The sequence below is a fragment of the Polypterus senegalus genome, chromosome 7, assembly GCF_016835505.1.
Source record: "Polypterus senegalus isolate Bchr_013 chromosome 7, ASM1683550v1, whole genome shotgun sequence".
Taxonomy (NCBI): domain Eukaryota; kingdom Metazoa; phylum Chordata; class Cladistia; order Polypteriformes; family Polypteridae; genus Polypterus; species Polypterus senegalus.
Genome location: NC_053160.1, coordinates 33,832,236 through 33,847,503, shown reverse-complemented (window position 1 = coordinate 33,847,503; position 15,268 = coordinate 33,832,236). Strand labels below are relative to the sequence as shown.

Here is a 15,268-nt window from a genome sequence, read left to right as displayed (position 1 = left end):
GCACGCGACTAATCTGCAGATCGAGAACCTCGAAGTACTCGCGTGGCAGTTCAGTCGGTGCGAGCGGCACGCCTTCACACAGCAGCGAGTCAGAGGGCAGTGAAGGGCGGCAGGTAGGGATTCTTGTTCAATTATTGTTTTATAGTGGTCAGTGCATTCGGTTTGGAGCTTCTGGTATGTTAGCCACGCGCCAGGCCCACTTTATGGCGATTCCTATTTGGACGTATGCAGTGATGTAAACTCTTGGAAACGATTGAGCGTGGATTGCGTTTGACGTTTGGTCCCCAACACAGAGAAAGCAAAACATTAAACGCATAAATGTTGCCTCAATAAAGCATTTTCCGGAAAGTGGCTTAAATTTAAAGAATGCTAAATGTATGTATCAATACTTTCTCGCACAGATACGAATATTCCAGAGCGCGTCAAATTTGCCACATAAACGGTTAAAAATTCCGTTTGCACGTGTGTAAACGGCGGCAAAATACATTTTAAAAAGTAGTGGTGACTACTTACTGAAGGAATCGACTTTCTGATTTTTTTTTTAATACATAAGTGATGACTTTTGAGTAATGGCTGTTTCTAGACAAAACTTTTTTTTTTTTTAAATGCATTTTTTCGCGAAGTATCCAGCTGCAGTCGGGCGGTTTTAGGCCTCCATCCGAGGACTTCACACACTATGAGGGCCCGGAACCACCTCCTATTCATATGAAAAACACGACGACGTTTATTTTTACCCCATGTATAACCGTTAGGGCGGAATGGCGGCTCGGAGGCTAGGAATTTGAACTGGCAAGTAAGCGTAAAGTTGCCGGTTTAAATCCCGTAAAGGTGACACTACCTCGTTGGGCCCTTGGCGTCCTGGGTATGACGTTAATCAGTATCCAGCTCTGCATGTAGGCCATCCAACCTGCAGGAAAATAAACCTGGGGGTTTATGGCAGAATTGCCCCAAAAAACACACAACCCTAACACTGTTCCGTTTCATCTGAACTAGTGTGGTGCTGAGGGGTCACCCATTGTATGGCTGCACTTGGGTCCTAATCTGGGATCCTGCGTTGGTTTGTCATATGGTGGATGCAGCAGTGCGCAGTATCAGCGCGTGCTCCTAACCTCTAACTGTACAATTTAAATTTATTACCTGCGATGTGTTGCTTTACTAGAAAATATTTTTTCACAAGTTACGTTGATTTATGAAGAAAATTTCTATAAACAACCAATTAAAAAGATACATCTATCCAGTCATTTTGTTCCGGATGCACAACTGAGAGAACTCAATAGTTTATAAGTTTAATAAATGCTGAATACACAAGCATCTAAACTACCGATCCCACAGATTTGAGAGCGAGAACTAAAAGGAATTGAAACCGATATGACGGGCATGCAATATATGCGTCAGTACACCAGCGAAACATCGGGAGAGGCTCTTGGAAAGTGGGCGGAGTCACAGATACCGCTGGCAGGTGTGTCATCTTACAGGCCTCAGACTATCTCGCCTGTAACTAGACTCTCAGGTGATGCTTGCTGTTGTCGGTAACAACTTACATGCTGGGGGCGGAGGGGCGATTTTTATACATTTTGTACTGCACTTTTTTTTTTTTTTTATATATAGGACTTTGACAAGCTAATGTTATCCTGCAAAATTACACAATTTTTTAATGCGTAAAAATACGTATGTTGTAAAGTTATTTTACAAATGTGGATCTTGACTATTTCGCCGACTTACTCCCACCGAAAGGGGCTACTTACACACTCAATCTCAGGATAAAGCAAACAAACGAGAGCAGAGCTGCCTTTAGAAAAAAGAGGCAAGGGAAGAATGTTAGTGAAGGGGAATTATTTAAATATCTCCATTGTAGTAATTGTTAAATAGTACATAGTAATTTGTTATTGTCATTTTCATTTTTGTGTGATATATTCTGATTGTCCCTAGTGTGTGCTTGGTGTGTGGGGGTGTGTGTGTGCCGTTTTAACACTGAATGCTGCAAATGTGTCATTTCTCAGTTACCACCATATATTTAGTTTTGTGTTTTATGAAGTAAATAATATCTGTCTACTTTGTTCCATCTCCAACCTGAGCCCCCGAAGATTTGGGGTATGAACAGTAGCTGCTGTTGTGCCACATCAGTTTCAAATTAGAATCATTAGCAAATGGATGAAAGCTAAACTGAAACTTTACAGGATACTAGATTTGCTCAAATCCCACTTTTTTTTGGTGTGCTTGTCTGTGCGATTATGCCATGCAAAGGACTGGCATACCATCCACCCCAGTTGCTTCTTGCCTTGCACCCAGTGATGCTTGGATAACTGCCCTCACCCTGTGACTCTTAATTGGTCCAATTGAATTATCCTTTCATATGTGCAGGAATAATATATAGACCTATAACTTAAGTTCAGTTCTTGTCAAATGATTAATGAAAACTAGCTAGCTCTTGTAAAGAGAAGGCTAATTTTTCATCATTGCAACTACAGGAAAGAAAGGGTCAATAACATGCTAAGGCCAAGAACAAATAAATCTCTGTGCAAGTGCAGCCTTTTTTGAATATCATTTTGGGCCCATGTAGCCACCAACTCCTGCCTCAACTGAAGTTTTTTTGGTTTTTTTTTCCCCTTCCAGAAGACTTCCTGGTGCAGGCCTGGCCTTGAATTCTTGTGGCGATTCAAATGAATCGGTTGACTTAAACAGTCTGAGTTTACTGATTCGATGCAATTCTAATGCCTGTCACTACTACCTACACAGCTCTTACCTACTGGGAAGAAAGGTCTGCTACAGAAGCAGAAGTCCTGCAGGGACGACTCCACACACTCATTAAAGTTAAGCAATGTGGTGTCAAAATTACATTTATTATGCTACATGTATAACAAACGAGTTACATATTTTTAGTGTACTTAAGGGGTTCTATATGTAGTGTAAACTAAGGTAAGACATAAATGTGCAAATGCCAGAAAACCAGAGGTACCCACAGGAATTTTAATGTATTAACATTGGAGTAGTGTGATTGAGAAGTTTCTAATTGTGTTGTGCTAAAGCATGCATTTTATTGCATTTGGACTCTGTTGGCTGGTTCAGATCCACCTTCCTCCTCCTAGATTCCTTTCTGCAACAAGGTGCACTTGTGGCCCTACTTGGGCTCCAAGGACATGAACTCTGGTCTGTATTCCACCTTCTTGGCTGAAAGTGATTGCTGTGGCTGGTGGTGCTCAAAGTGTTACTATAAGTGACTAATTGGAGTTTGTCAACTTAGTTAGCCCTTCCTTGCAGTGGGTTTGTTCCATTTGAGCCTTGCCACACAATATAAATCTAGCATTTAACAGGCCCAATGATCCATGCTGAACAAATGAAAGGCAATGCAGTAAACCTCTAAGAAACTTATCTAATCTGGACTTAACCTTTTTCTTTACTAGACTCCATGTCAGTGTTTTCTTTAACATATTGCTTCTGTAAGGCCTTTCAGTTGAGTAGCTAAAGGCCCAACTGTTTAATGTTAACAGTTTTCTATTATTACAGCATCCTCTACAACTAAAGTGACTCGTGTTGTTATTCTTACAAAGCTGCAATTAATATACCAATATTCTTAAATCTGCAAACTCTAACCCAAGGTTGCAGAAGGCTGGAACTCATCCTCGTGTCTTTGAACTCCCATCCTGGGCTTGCTTTAGAGATGTCAATTCCCCTAATCTGCTTGTCTTTAGGATGTGGGAGGAAACTTCTACAAACATGGGGGTGTCAAACAAGGGTTCCTTCCCTCGGGGTTGAACAGCTCATGACAATCTGAGTGGTTTTGTAATGGCAGCATCAGTAACTGTGTCTTTAAGATGGTTTGAGACCACTGCGTGAGGCTACATAAGCAGGAGTGTATAATGGCTTGAATGGAGCAGGCCATTCTGCAAATCGCTTTCCTACTTCTAGTGCCACAATTTTATTTATATAGTGCTGTTCCCATGCTCAAGGTGCTTATTTGAACAGAAGGGTATATGTAACATAGGGTACTAAGTTCTGCATAGAACACTAAACAGATACGTACAGGAGATACAAAGCATTCAAGAGAGACAATAAACCAGAGTAAAATTTTAAAAGAAAAACCTGAACAAATAACACAATTTGATATAACACACACACACACACACACACACACACACATTAATCCTGCACATCCAAACAGAGGTCAACTGAAAGAAGGGGCAGAATGTTAGGGTTAAGTTAAAAGCCTTCCTGAACAGAGGAGTCAAATTGTGGCGTGTGTGTTGTGGTGGGTTGTTTTATTTAAAAAAAAAAAAAAAAGAGTCGGCTGATCTAATTTTGGGTTGTCATTCCAAACAAGTGAAGGCCTTGTCACCCATAGAGTGCACGTTAGTGTGAGGCACAACAAGATTGCCAGAATCGAAGCACCTTAGTGGGTGAAGGGCAGCATTGCAGTGGAGACGGTCACTGATGTAGTCTGGTGCAAGGCCATTTAAAGATGCATAGGTTAGTCAAAGTAAAGCAGGATGGGTGTTTTGTGCTCCCCATTGCTGGTTCATACAAGGACTCTTGCAGCAGAGTTTTGAATCAGCTGGAGGTGTGATATAAGATTAGAAGAACCACCTGCCAGTATGAAGTTACAATAATTGATGCAGGATGTGTTAAAAGCATGGTCAAGTTTCTCAGCATTAGAAAATACTAGAAATGAGCGAACATGTTACAGAGGTGAAAGTTTCTTAATATGGTTTATGTAGATGGAATAGGAATGGAATAAATCGAAGATGACACCAAGATCCCTTGCATTAGGAGGTCTAATGAGAGATCACTTTCAAGAGTGACTAAAAAGGAGCTCATTTTCTTAAGTTGCGCTTTAGTGGCAGTTTTCAGGAACTGTTTTGCTGCATTTTAGTTTTAGTGTTCTGCTCCATCCAGGTTTTAATTTCATTGAGACACGCTGTGAGCTGAGAGAGCTCTGAAGTTTTTCTTTTAACACTGGAACAGAGAGGAGTATCCTGTGCATAACAATAACCCAGTCCAAAGTTAAGAAAATATGGCCAAGGGGATGCATATGAATACAGAAGAGCTGAAGGCCAATGACAAAGCCCTAAGGAACTTCTTGTGTGACTGGTGCTGAGCTGGATCTGCTCTTGCCAAGACTAACAAGCTTTTGTCTATCGGTCTAAAAGCCAATGGAGGGCAATGCCAGAAATACAGAGCATGTTCTCCGTTTTGGACTGTAGTGTCTTGTCTAACGGTGTCAAATGCTGCACAAAGATCTAACATTAATATGCTGATTTGTCCAGAGTCTGCTGCCATAAGCAAATCTTTAGTTACTCGAAGCAGACCAGTTTCACATCCCTGCTATGCCCTGAAACCAGACTGAAAGGGTTTCATCAGTTTTAGAGGTTAAGTATTTGGTGAGTTGAGAGGCCACAACACACTCAAGGACTTTTGACAAAAAAGATAAGTGAGAAATTGGCGGAAAATTAAGATTGTCAGCATTAAGACCAGACTAACTTTGGGGTAACGGAAGTGATTTTCAACTTGGCTGACAATTATTGTAACAGTTGGGATTATGGCATGAAACCAGGATTGAAGTGTGGTGGAGATGGGGCCCATTACGCAAGTAGTAAGCCTCCTCTTACAAAACAGGTCTTTAAGAAATGCAGATGTGAGTAGTGAAAATTAAGAATAGGAACTAGATGGAGTGGAAAGATGTAAATTGATGATGGATTTATGTTAGTATGGGCCAGGTGCAGGTTTAAGTTGTTTAACTACGCGGAACAAAACCCTGTGGTTAGTATGACCACTTTCTATTCTGCGGTGATGGGTGGTGTTAATGCCAATCACAGGGCAAGTGGTACCCCACCAACCTCATCTAGACTTCCAATCAATTCCACAGTTGCTGGCTTACTGGTATTTTTAAAGATGGTGTTCTGAAATCCGTAATAAATTCCATATGTGCAGCAATGGACCACAAATGACTAAGTGTAATCTTTTTTTCATCCAATAGGAACTTGTCAAGTGAATTTTGTGGCTGTCATTAATGATTTAGTAACTACGAAACCTTCAAGGTGGATTGTTTAAAGTTAGTGCAGTAAAATGGTATTTACCTTAATTTTACATGATGTGAAAAGGATTTTTTTTTTTAAGGTTGTAATCTTGCATTTGTATTGAGTTATGAAACTAGACATGCTAATGTGTTGCATTTGGTTTAATCTTCTAAAATACACCATATAAATGCAAGAACTACCAGTTGCATCTTTTTTTTTTTTTTTTTAAATGTTTTGAAATAATTTTGTCTTCAAGGAAACAGACCTTCATGGTAATGTAGCATGTTTTTTTAGTTTTGAGTAATTAAAAAAAAAAAAACAAAACTACATTTTAAAAAGAGGTTTCGTTAATTCTGTGAACTGTGGCCTCACATTACTCCCATGTAGTTTGGATAAGAATTACTTGGTGGCTTTTGTTTTCCCATAGCTGAATAAATATTTTGTTAAAGTGGTTAATAACACTACTACAACAAACTACCAAGCCTTGTAGTCAAATCAGACATCTTGACATCCTTTAAGAAGTATCTGGATGAGGTATTGGGGACAGCTTAGCTATTAACTTAAATGTTTCTAAATTTGAATATCTGCTTATTGACCCATCTGTACACCATTCATTAGATCTTTTATTTGTAGGTTATTAACTACTTTTTCTTTTTTCCCCCCACCAAAGATGTCAACGTTGTATTGAACTAAAACCGTGATCTTGGGCAGCCTTCCTAACGCCTTATCTTCAGGTGACATCTCTACCAAGTTCCAATTTGAGCTTCCATTCCTGTGATATCCTTTTGTTTGACCTCAAGGCTTGTTTAGTGGTGGAGACTGATCATTTACAGTACTTCAGCCCCTTCATAGACTGGGTGGCAAATGACCAGCTGGTTACAGAGTGCTGAGGGTTGGCTCGATCTTCTCATGTGTGATAAGAAGCAGTGGTTTGCTCGTTTCTTAATATTTGGTTTTCTTTTACTGTCTGTGGGACTCTTGGTCACAGTTATTGGCTTCTGGTTCCCGCCTTGTGACACACAGGCAAGTGGTGAGCAGTCTGGTGATGGCACCAGTCCTGAGTCTGAAAACAAAACCTGCAACTTCTTGGCCTTGCAGATACTTGGCCCTTTAGTGTCTGCGGTAGGAATAGCCCTGTTGGCTACAGGTTGCATTCGCAGAAAGCAGAATTTGATTGGATCACAAGAGGAAGCACCTTTGCCTGCTGAACAGCCAGACTCCTTGGAGCCCTGTCAGATCACAATAGGTAAGTGTAGAGTATTTAAGGGGAGTAGTGGTGAGGACTGCCCTCTATCTTGTTTCTAATTGAAAATAGAGGGCTCACTAAAATTTGATTTGTAGAGTCTAAAAATGCTGGGAGTTCTTAATGCTTTTGATTAAAGTTGAATTTTTCTGTCCTGAAATTGTTTTTTTTTATGTATACAGTATATTTACATTATGCCACCTTGATAACGTTTTCCATGATAGTAATTGGAAAAGCCAGTTAGTCCTTGTCACAATTTGGTGGGTACTTCCTTTTTAGATAGGCAGCAGTGGATCATGTTTGTTCGTGATCTCTCCTTTTATTTCCAGTCTATTTTTGCAATGCAAGAAATGGTGAAAAAAAACTACATAACATTTATCAAAAACTAGGTTAAGACCATAAACATAGTAGAGGAAATGCTTTATAATAAGGTAAATTTTAACTTTGTCAATATGTGAAGTTTCTGCTATATGCAGTAGTATATAGAATAAACAAAGGTAAATCTGATACAGTGATCCCTTGCTATATCGCGCTTCAACTTTCGCGTTCTGACTCCATCACGGATTTTATATGTTAGCATATCTATCTATCTATCTATCGATCTATCTATCGATCGATCGATCGGCGTAAAGCCACGCACATTTCCACAGTACCTCATACCCTGTCGTACACAAGTTCTAGGCTCGGTTTTGCAGACTGGCGGCATCCAGCATCAAAGCAATGATACTGTTCCTGTATGGTTTATCTTTTTTAGATCCTCATCCCTGACACAGCTTTTATAAATACACTGCAATTAACCGCATATTGTTTGTTCGTTTAATGCATCTGATTGTAATTAACCAATAATAATATAATGGTCCACAGAATGGTCAAACTATTCTAAATACCATAGCTGCTTTAGCATCGTTACTCTCACTGCACCACCTTCTTTCAGCTGCTCCCCTTACGGGTTGCCACAGCGGATCATCTTTTTCCGTATTACTCTGCACCACTCGATGCAGCTGATCGGAAAGAGAATTATCGGTATACAGCATCAAGCAAACGCTGCCTCAGCCATGCTTCCTATTTGAACTGCTTCTCACACGGCAAATGCTTCAAAACCTTTGTTTCTGAACCAGAGGTCCGTACAGGAGTTTCATCCCACGAGCTCTAAGCGCAATCAATCACTCCAACTGCTCCTTGTAAAACTGTTTGTACTTATTAGTACAATCGCCTCACTGTAAACTTGCGATAGTTCTAATATTGCAAAACCTGAGCCACTTTATAAAGCATGTATTTATGTGACGATATCATTTTTAAGATGAAATGCAGCAAAATATGTTATACAGATAAAACTTTAACTTTATATTGTTAATAAAGACATGGTGTCGCTACGCTAGCAAGGATCTGGTTCACGGATTGTTCCTGCCGCGCACTGTATGCTTCACTGGGACTGGCGTGAAGGATAGAATAATTTAACATGTACTATGAAGATATTTTAATGTTCCTTTAAAAGTTCTGAAGAATCGGCGTTAAGCTTACAGATGGCTCAACGTCTGTTACAGAGCCGATTGGGTATTTGGAGAAAAAGGAAGGACAAGAATTGGAGGTTAGTACGTTTGAAAGAGACAGTACTGCTGCAATAAGTTATTTTATCGAATGTCGCGCACACAATCACTGCGCCACCATGTTCCCATGTTTAATAACATGCTTTAACTCCTGTCATGAAAATATCGCGCATACATTTCAGTATTTTAGTTATTCGGAGAGCTGTAATATGAATGTAATGGATTCTGTGTCCTGTCGGAGGAAGTGAAAACTGGTTTAAGAAGCATGTAGTGATTCACACACACAGAGCACATAGATCAAATACAAAACAAAGCATTTAACGTACTACTTACAATGGGATTTGAGAAAATAGTAAATTAAATGATTTTAAGATTAAGTTTATGATCTACTTTAATGACAAAATAAACTATGTGATTTAAAGTTGACACTTTGTGCTTTCAAAACCCCCACTGTGTGTGGTTTTTTTTTAACCTCTCTGTACCCTAATGAGCTTTCATATGACACTCGGACTTTGGGCTACGGCTCGCCGTTTCACGGCAACTTTGATATGCAACTTCTATTTCGGGCACTGTGCAACTTTGTGAACTTGAGCTTTCGAGGTTCTCCGACACGCTATTCCACTCGATCAGCTTCCTTTACGTTTTTCCTTGCCTCCACTTGGTATTCGCTGAAATTGTTCTCTTTTTCCTCGTGGTTTTGCCATTGTCTTTTCACAGAACGCTGAGCTTAAGGGCTATTTATATTGATTTACATATTCAAAGAGGCGTAATTCTGGAAGGAGCTGCGCCGGGACAACAGGCGCGTGCATGTGCGTTACTTTTCACACTGATTGGGATTTATGTAGCGGAAGAACGTGGAAGTTTGGGTACACACAGATTCCTGCATCTGGATTTTTCTCCATGTTATAGTGCAAGTTCAACGCACGGCGTTATACATGAGGCCCCTGGTGTTACGCTTCCCATCCTTGTATTCCATCCGAGATGAGCACATGCTGCTTCAAAAGCCAGTTCCATTTTAGTAGGACTCGGCTTGTTCCAGCTAAAAAGGCAATCTTAAGGCAGCATTGTAAACTTTATGTACTCCATGTTTGTAGCCTGCACATTGCACTATGGCAGCAGATGATGTGTGTGGGGTTTTGGTTTTTTTTTTTTTTAATTCGTGCCCTCTTTATGCAAGGAACACAAACCGTACAAAAGCTCATGTTTCACGTTTCTGCCAATGCTTAGGATAACTGGGATAAAGTTTACCTATCAACAATACCGCTCGGTAGGAAAAATGTGGCAGTGTGAAAAGGGCTAATTGTAGTTGAAGTTAAAATGTATGCATAAGCCTGAGGTGGTCACTGGTTTTTATAGTTTGAGCTTTTTTTGCTGTGTTTGGAGAAGTTATTATTTGAAACTTTAAACCAATACTCAGCTCATGATCCCAAGCAGCAAAAGAGAAACTCTGAGGAGGGATAGCACATCCATGCAAAAAACACACTGTGTAGACATCAAATCACATCTGCCTTCCAAGTGACCTTGAACAAGTCTCAAATGACTTTGTTACCAATATGACAGTCAGTCAATATTTGAGGATTTTCAAATATTGAAGGATAATCCTGGGATTTCCAGCACAGTGCTAGGGCTAGCATGGTGGCAGTCGTGTCCAAAGAAAACAATATCTGCCACAAATAGAAAAGGCAGTTTTAGGAGAATGAAGAGCATTATTGAAGGGGGGGGTGGGGGGTGGAGAGACTGACACAGCTTACCAAAAGGCATGGGAATTTTCCAGTATGTATGTAAGAAGGTGCCTGGATGTTTCAAAGCAGCATGGGGAAAACTAAAGGAATCCTTGGAAAGGCCCAAAACATTTAGTGGAGTTGTTATAGGTAATGTACACACTTAAATTGACACTGTTGATTTTGGTTTTTTGGAAGTAGAGTGTAAAATTCTTAATCTGGTCACAGTCTATCAAGTAGAGTAAACTGTGGAAAACCATTATTGAATTGGCAAGGATGTGGAGGCAACTTTGCATCCAATCTCATGTTGTAGAACCTCCTCCTTAAGGATAAGGAGTGATAGATGTGACTTAATGATATGGAAGAATTATGCAGATTGGTGTGCTTTTCTGAGTTGTAATGGCCTGTTCATTTTAATGTTCCAATACCATAAAGCAGTGGTTCCCAAAAGTGGTCCTGGGGCTGCAGGTTTTTGTTTCAACCAACTGTTTAATTAGACTCCTAGCCTAATTAACTGTTTATTTCCCAGTTTGTGTTTTCGTGTCAATGAAGAAATTATAAATGTGTTAAATTTAAATAAAAATTAAGCATTTGTTTTTTTATGAGCTTGTGGTTAGGTGCATTGGTGATTCTAAATTGTCCATAGTTTGTGTGCGCGCGAGCACCCTGCCTGGGGTTTGTTTACTGCCTTGAGCCCTGTGTTGTCTGGGATTGGCTCCAGCAGACCCCTGTGACCCTGTAGTTGGGAAATAGCGGGTTGGATAATGGATGGATGTGTTCATCCTGATTTCCATTCTCGATTCCTATTATCAATTTAATTAGTGGGTCGGATGCTGATGCAGTTGCAGCCTTTCACCAGTGTTTTGCTTGATAATTGTCAATGTTGGGATACAATGGAGTAGACTACACAAAATAAGGGGAAAAATAGGAAGAAAACAATGTTAAGCATTTAAAGCTATAGCAAAAAAATTATAAATGTTTTCTAAAAATCACACTGCTGTGCTTTTCTGAATGCAGATTAAGAGGAAAAATAAAGACCAGCTAACTAAGAGAAATTATCAAACATTATCACTTCTTGTGAATCTGGTTGGAACAAAAGCCTGTAGCCAGAGGGGGTCCCCAGGACTGAGTTTGGGAACCACTGTCATAAAGTTGAGAACAAGAGGAATGCAAAGATGACCAACAAGACAAGGATTGGAACGGAAACAAGACCAAAGGGGGGAGGAGGGGAAAAGAGATGGAATAGGAAATGTGGACCCCCCTGTGATGGGACTCTAAGTTGTCAAATCATTGAGTGTAATGATAGCAATTTTATTTCTGCAAAACTGTATATTGAAAAATGCTATTAAAGTTAGAAATTAAGCCCAAAAAGGCTTATGATGGCTAGAATATCCTTCATATACCCAATACAGTAATCTAAATTATGATAAAATATTGTACAGGGTGGTCCAGATCTAATTATGCAGATCCGGATCGTCTGGATGACTTTGATTTATGCGGGGACGATTCCAGTTTGGCGCGAAGGCGATTCTTCATGTTGTCCGTTCGCACACTTCTCGATGGTCCAGGATTTTTCAGGTGATTTTCTATGTAATTTAAGGTATAGCGTAATGGCAATTGCATAATTGGATCTGGACCACCCTATCCTTTTTGTTGTTGGCGTAGGATGGTCTTTAGCTAATTGTACTTCATATGTCATGGATGTAAAAAGTGACCAGTTTTGATCATGACCAATAGTATGTTGCAGCACTTGGCTGGTAAACTATAGCATTGGTAAAATATTGAGTCATAATCTACAAATAATGCAGCCAAGAGGATGTTTATAATGGAACATAAATACTTCATACATGCTCAGTGCAAGCATGATGGCCAAACTTAGAGCTCCTTCCCTATTTCTTGTTTAGGAACCTTTAATTGAGTCTTAATGTGTGCCATCAAAACTACAGTACCTGCTTAGTCAGAATCTGTTCATCCTATATAGCATCCAGTAAAGTTTCTTCATAGCTCACAGCATGTCTGTACATCCAAGTGGTTATTGTGTTTGCATTCAAAACTTTTTTTTTTTTCTTTTAACTTTCCTTTTAGGTGACTCTGTAGTTATTTTTCCACCTCCACCCCCAGCGTACTTTCCTGATGCGCCACCCTTAAGGAATGTTGGTGGCAGTGCCCGATCTACATATAGCAGCCCACCATCTTATTACAGTACTTTCAATCAAAGGTAGGAACCATGACATTAACCATGCAATGCTTGATAGCCTGTTGCCTTATTCTAACCATTGTCTAACAATCTCAAAAGATTTGACACTTAATGTAATGGAGTCCAACCTTTTTTCCGTGGTGTGCAGAATTTTGGCTTTAGTTTTTCAAAGTATAAATTCCCCATCATATTTAAGAAACTTTCCAGAAAAGTTTGTCCAGTCCTTTAATGTTTTGTGGGAATAAAAGGAATGTGAACCCCAGTCAAAAGACCAGAACTCAAAAGCTGTGTGCTCTGAGATGATTTTTACAATGTGTAAAGCCTAGTGTTTCATGCAAATAGATTATATACTTTTCAATGTTTTTATCACTGAAGAGCTGAAATGTTAATCTTGCACTTTTAAAGTTATACTTTCCGCAATACCTGGACAATGCTATATGCTAGAAATTAACATTTTTATCAAACTCCACAACCTGCCAGCTGCATTAAGCAGTGGCATTAAGCAATGTTTAAACTCCAGGTTCTAACAGCAGCTGAGCAATGTTCATCTTTTGACTACCAGATGACTTGTCACTGCATTTGTGGCAGTCTAATGTTCAAAGTTTGGTACTCTGAGAAGTGTTATTGAAAGTGTGATCTTTCATCAAATATACTTACACTAAATGTTTTCACTAAATTTCAAATCCCTCAGGTCGATAGATATGGAGGTGAAACACTATCAAAACCTAGTGGGTTTCTCCCGATATCTGTACCCCCCTACCATAACAGGGGTAACAAAGTATTGTGAAATCTGTTTTATTCTTGCAATGAGTCCATGGTATCTGCATCAAGGCATACCAGCAGGTCATACTTAAGCTGTAACATAATCTGTAGTCTGCCTCTTATTACAAGGATTCAAAGTAGCTTGAGCTATTTGCCACCAAAAATAAGTAGGGGCAGATCTATTTAATAATTGAAATAGAGAATTGTCTAACATGAGGTTATAGGGAACAGTCTAAGGTATTAAATGTTGGACAAATTTCATACCTTCTCTCCCATTGAGCAGGGTTTTGTGGGTTTTTATTTTTTTTTTTTTGAGTACCATGTTCCATTGTCGTTATGTTGTCTTTTGGGGGTCACAAGCTCCCTCAATTAAGGGTATGGGTTTTTTTTTTTGTTTTGTGTTTTTTTTTTTTTTTTAAATCAGTTAAGTAGTAAAATGTGAAACTAAACTGCATACAGCTTGTCTTATTTTAATGTTGATTGCATATAACTGTTTGAAAGAAGCTAATTTGCAGTCAAAAAAATCAGCTTGAGTCTAATTGTGTTAAGTCAGATGATGCTGAAACAGGGCTGAGAAATGACTGTCTGGGTGGTAAGGTTTTTTCTTTTACGTATCCAGCCTCTTCCTCCGATTCTTATCCTGCCTAACCAATCAGATAAGTGTGTGTGGTTCCACAAATTGCACCCTATGCAAGTTTAATCTATCCATGATAAGACAGACATTCGCCCAACAGAGCAACTAAAATCACATTTCCAAACCATGACAAATTCGGAAAGTAACTGTTGTAATCCTGATCATATGAGCAATACTGATACAAACTTTTGTAACTTGGACCTTAGTTTAAAAAAAAAAAAAAGTCTATTTTGCAACCACAGTAATACCTCGGTACTGAAGTAACTACCAGACAATAGCATTACAACTGAACATTTTTTATGTACTTTCTCTTAATTCAGGCATTTATAATGGAGCAAAACCATTTACTTTTGTATACTAAATAAAAGTAGCCACTGAGCTAGAAGTCTAATCCTCTGTTAAAATGCATCCCTTAATCTCTTCAATGACCCAGTTTGTTTCTTTTTGGGGTTTGTGTGAAGAAAATGGCTTCTAACTTCTACCACCTAAATACTAGAGTGGATTTCAGTCCCAATACTATGCTTTTCCTTTCCAGGCTTCAAGTTGCTGTGTCTGAAGGGCGAAGATGTGCTTATTCCCCAGGTGAAGGCTCCATTTTCACTATTACTATACCAAGTATATCCATGGATAGTGTGTGTCACTTCAATGACTTTTATGAGCCCCCACCAGCTTATGAAAAGAATGATCTGGATCAAATAACTTCCATCTCATAACACTTTTCTGTCATTTTTTTAGTAGTGTGTTATGTATATCGTTGTTTTTAATATTTTTATAATGTTGTGTGGCTCTGCCTTTTCTATAATTACAGAAAGCATCTGCACTTGAACTACTGTACAGTGTTTCAAAATAAAGATCCTATTTATAGAAAAAAACACTTTGCATTTCTTTGTGGGTTTTTTGTATAATGTCACAAGTGGACTATCACTACCCATGAGACGTTTGTCATTGCCTTTTCACAGAACGCTGAGCTTAAGGGCTGTTTTTATATTGATTTGCATATTCAAAGAGGCGAAATTCTGGGGAGACGGGGCGGGAGAGCAGGCGCATGCACGTGTGTTACTTTTCATGCTGACTGGGATTTATGTAGCGCAAAAACGTGGAAATTGGTGTTCGCGCAGATTTATGCATCTTGATTCTTTTGTGCGTAAGCACA

The 15,268-nt window shown here is 39.3% G+C and overlaps 1 protein-coding gene across 1 annotated transcript; it reads left to right on the top strand.

The window, feature by feature from the left end:
• LOC120532123 (transmembrane protein 171-like) lies at window positions 1-14,987 on the top strand. The gene is made up of 4 exons (XM_039758018.1): window positions 1-113; window positions 6,682-7,257; window positions 12,608-12,740; window positions 14,651-14,987. The coding sequence occupies exons 2-4, from the start codon at window positions 6,876-6,878 to the stop codon at window positions 14,826-14,828; spliced, it is 693 nt and encodes a 230-aa protein (XP_039613952.1). The 5' UTR covers window positions 1-113; window positions 6,682-6,875; the 3' UTR covers window positions 14,829-14,987.
• Window positions 14,988-15,268: the final 281 nt, after the last annotated feature.

Excerpts from the sequence above, each read along its gene's own strand:
- LOC120532123 (XM_039758018.1), top strand. The coding sequence starts at position 6,876 with ATGACCAGCTGGTTACAGAGTGCTGAGGGTTGGCTCGATCTTCTCATG. Across the intron at positions 7,258-12,607 it reads GCCCTGTCAGATCACAATAG|GTGACTCTGTAGTTATTTTT; the intron begins GTAAGTGTAGAG and ends CTTTCCTTTTAG. Across the intron at positions 12,741-14,650 it reads TACAGTACTTTCAATCAAAG|GCTTCAAGTTGCTGTGTCTG; the intron begins GTAGGAACCATG and ends TTTCCTTTCCAG.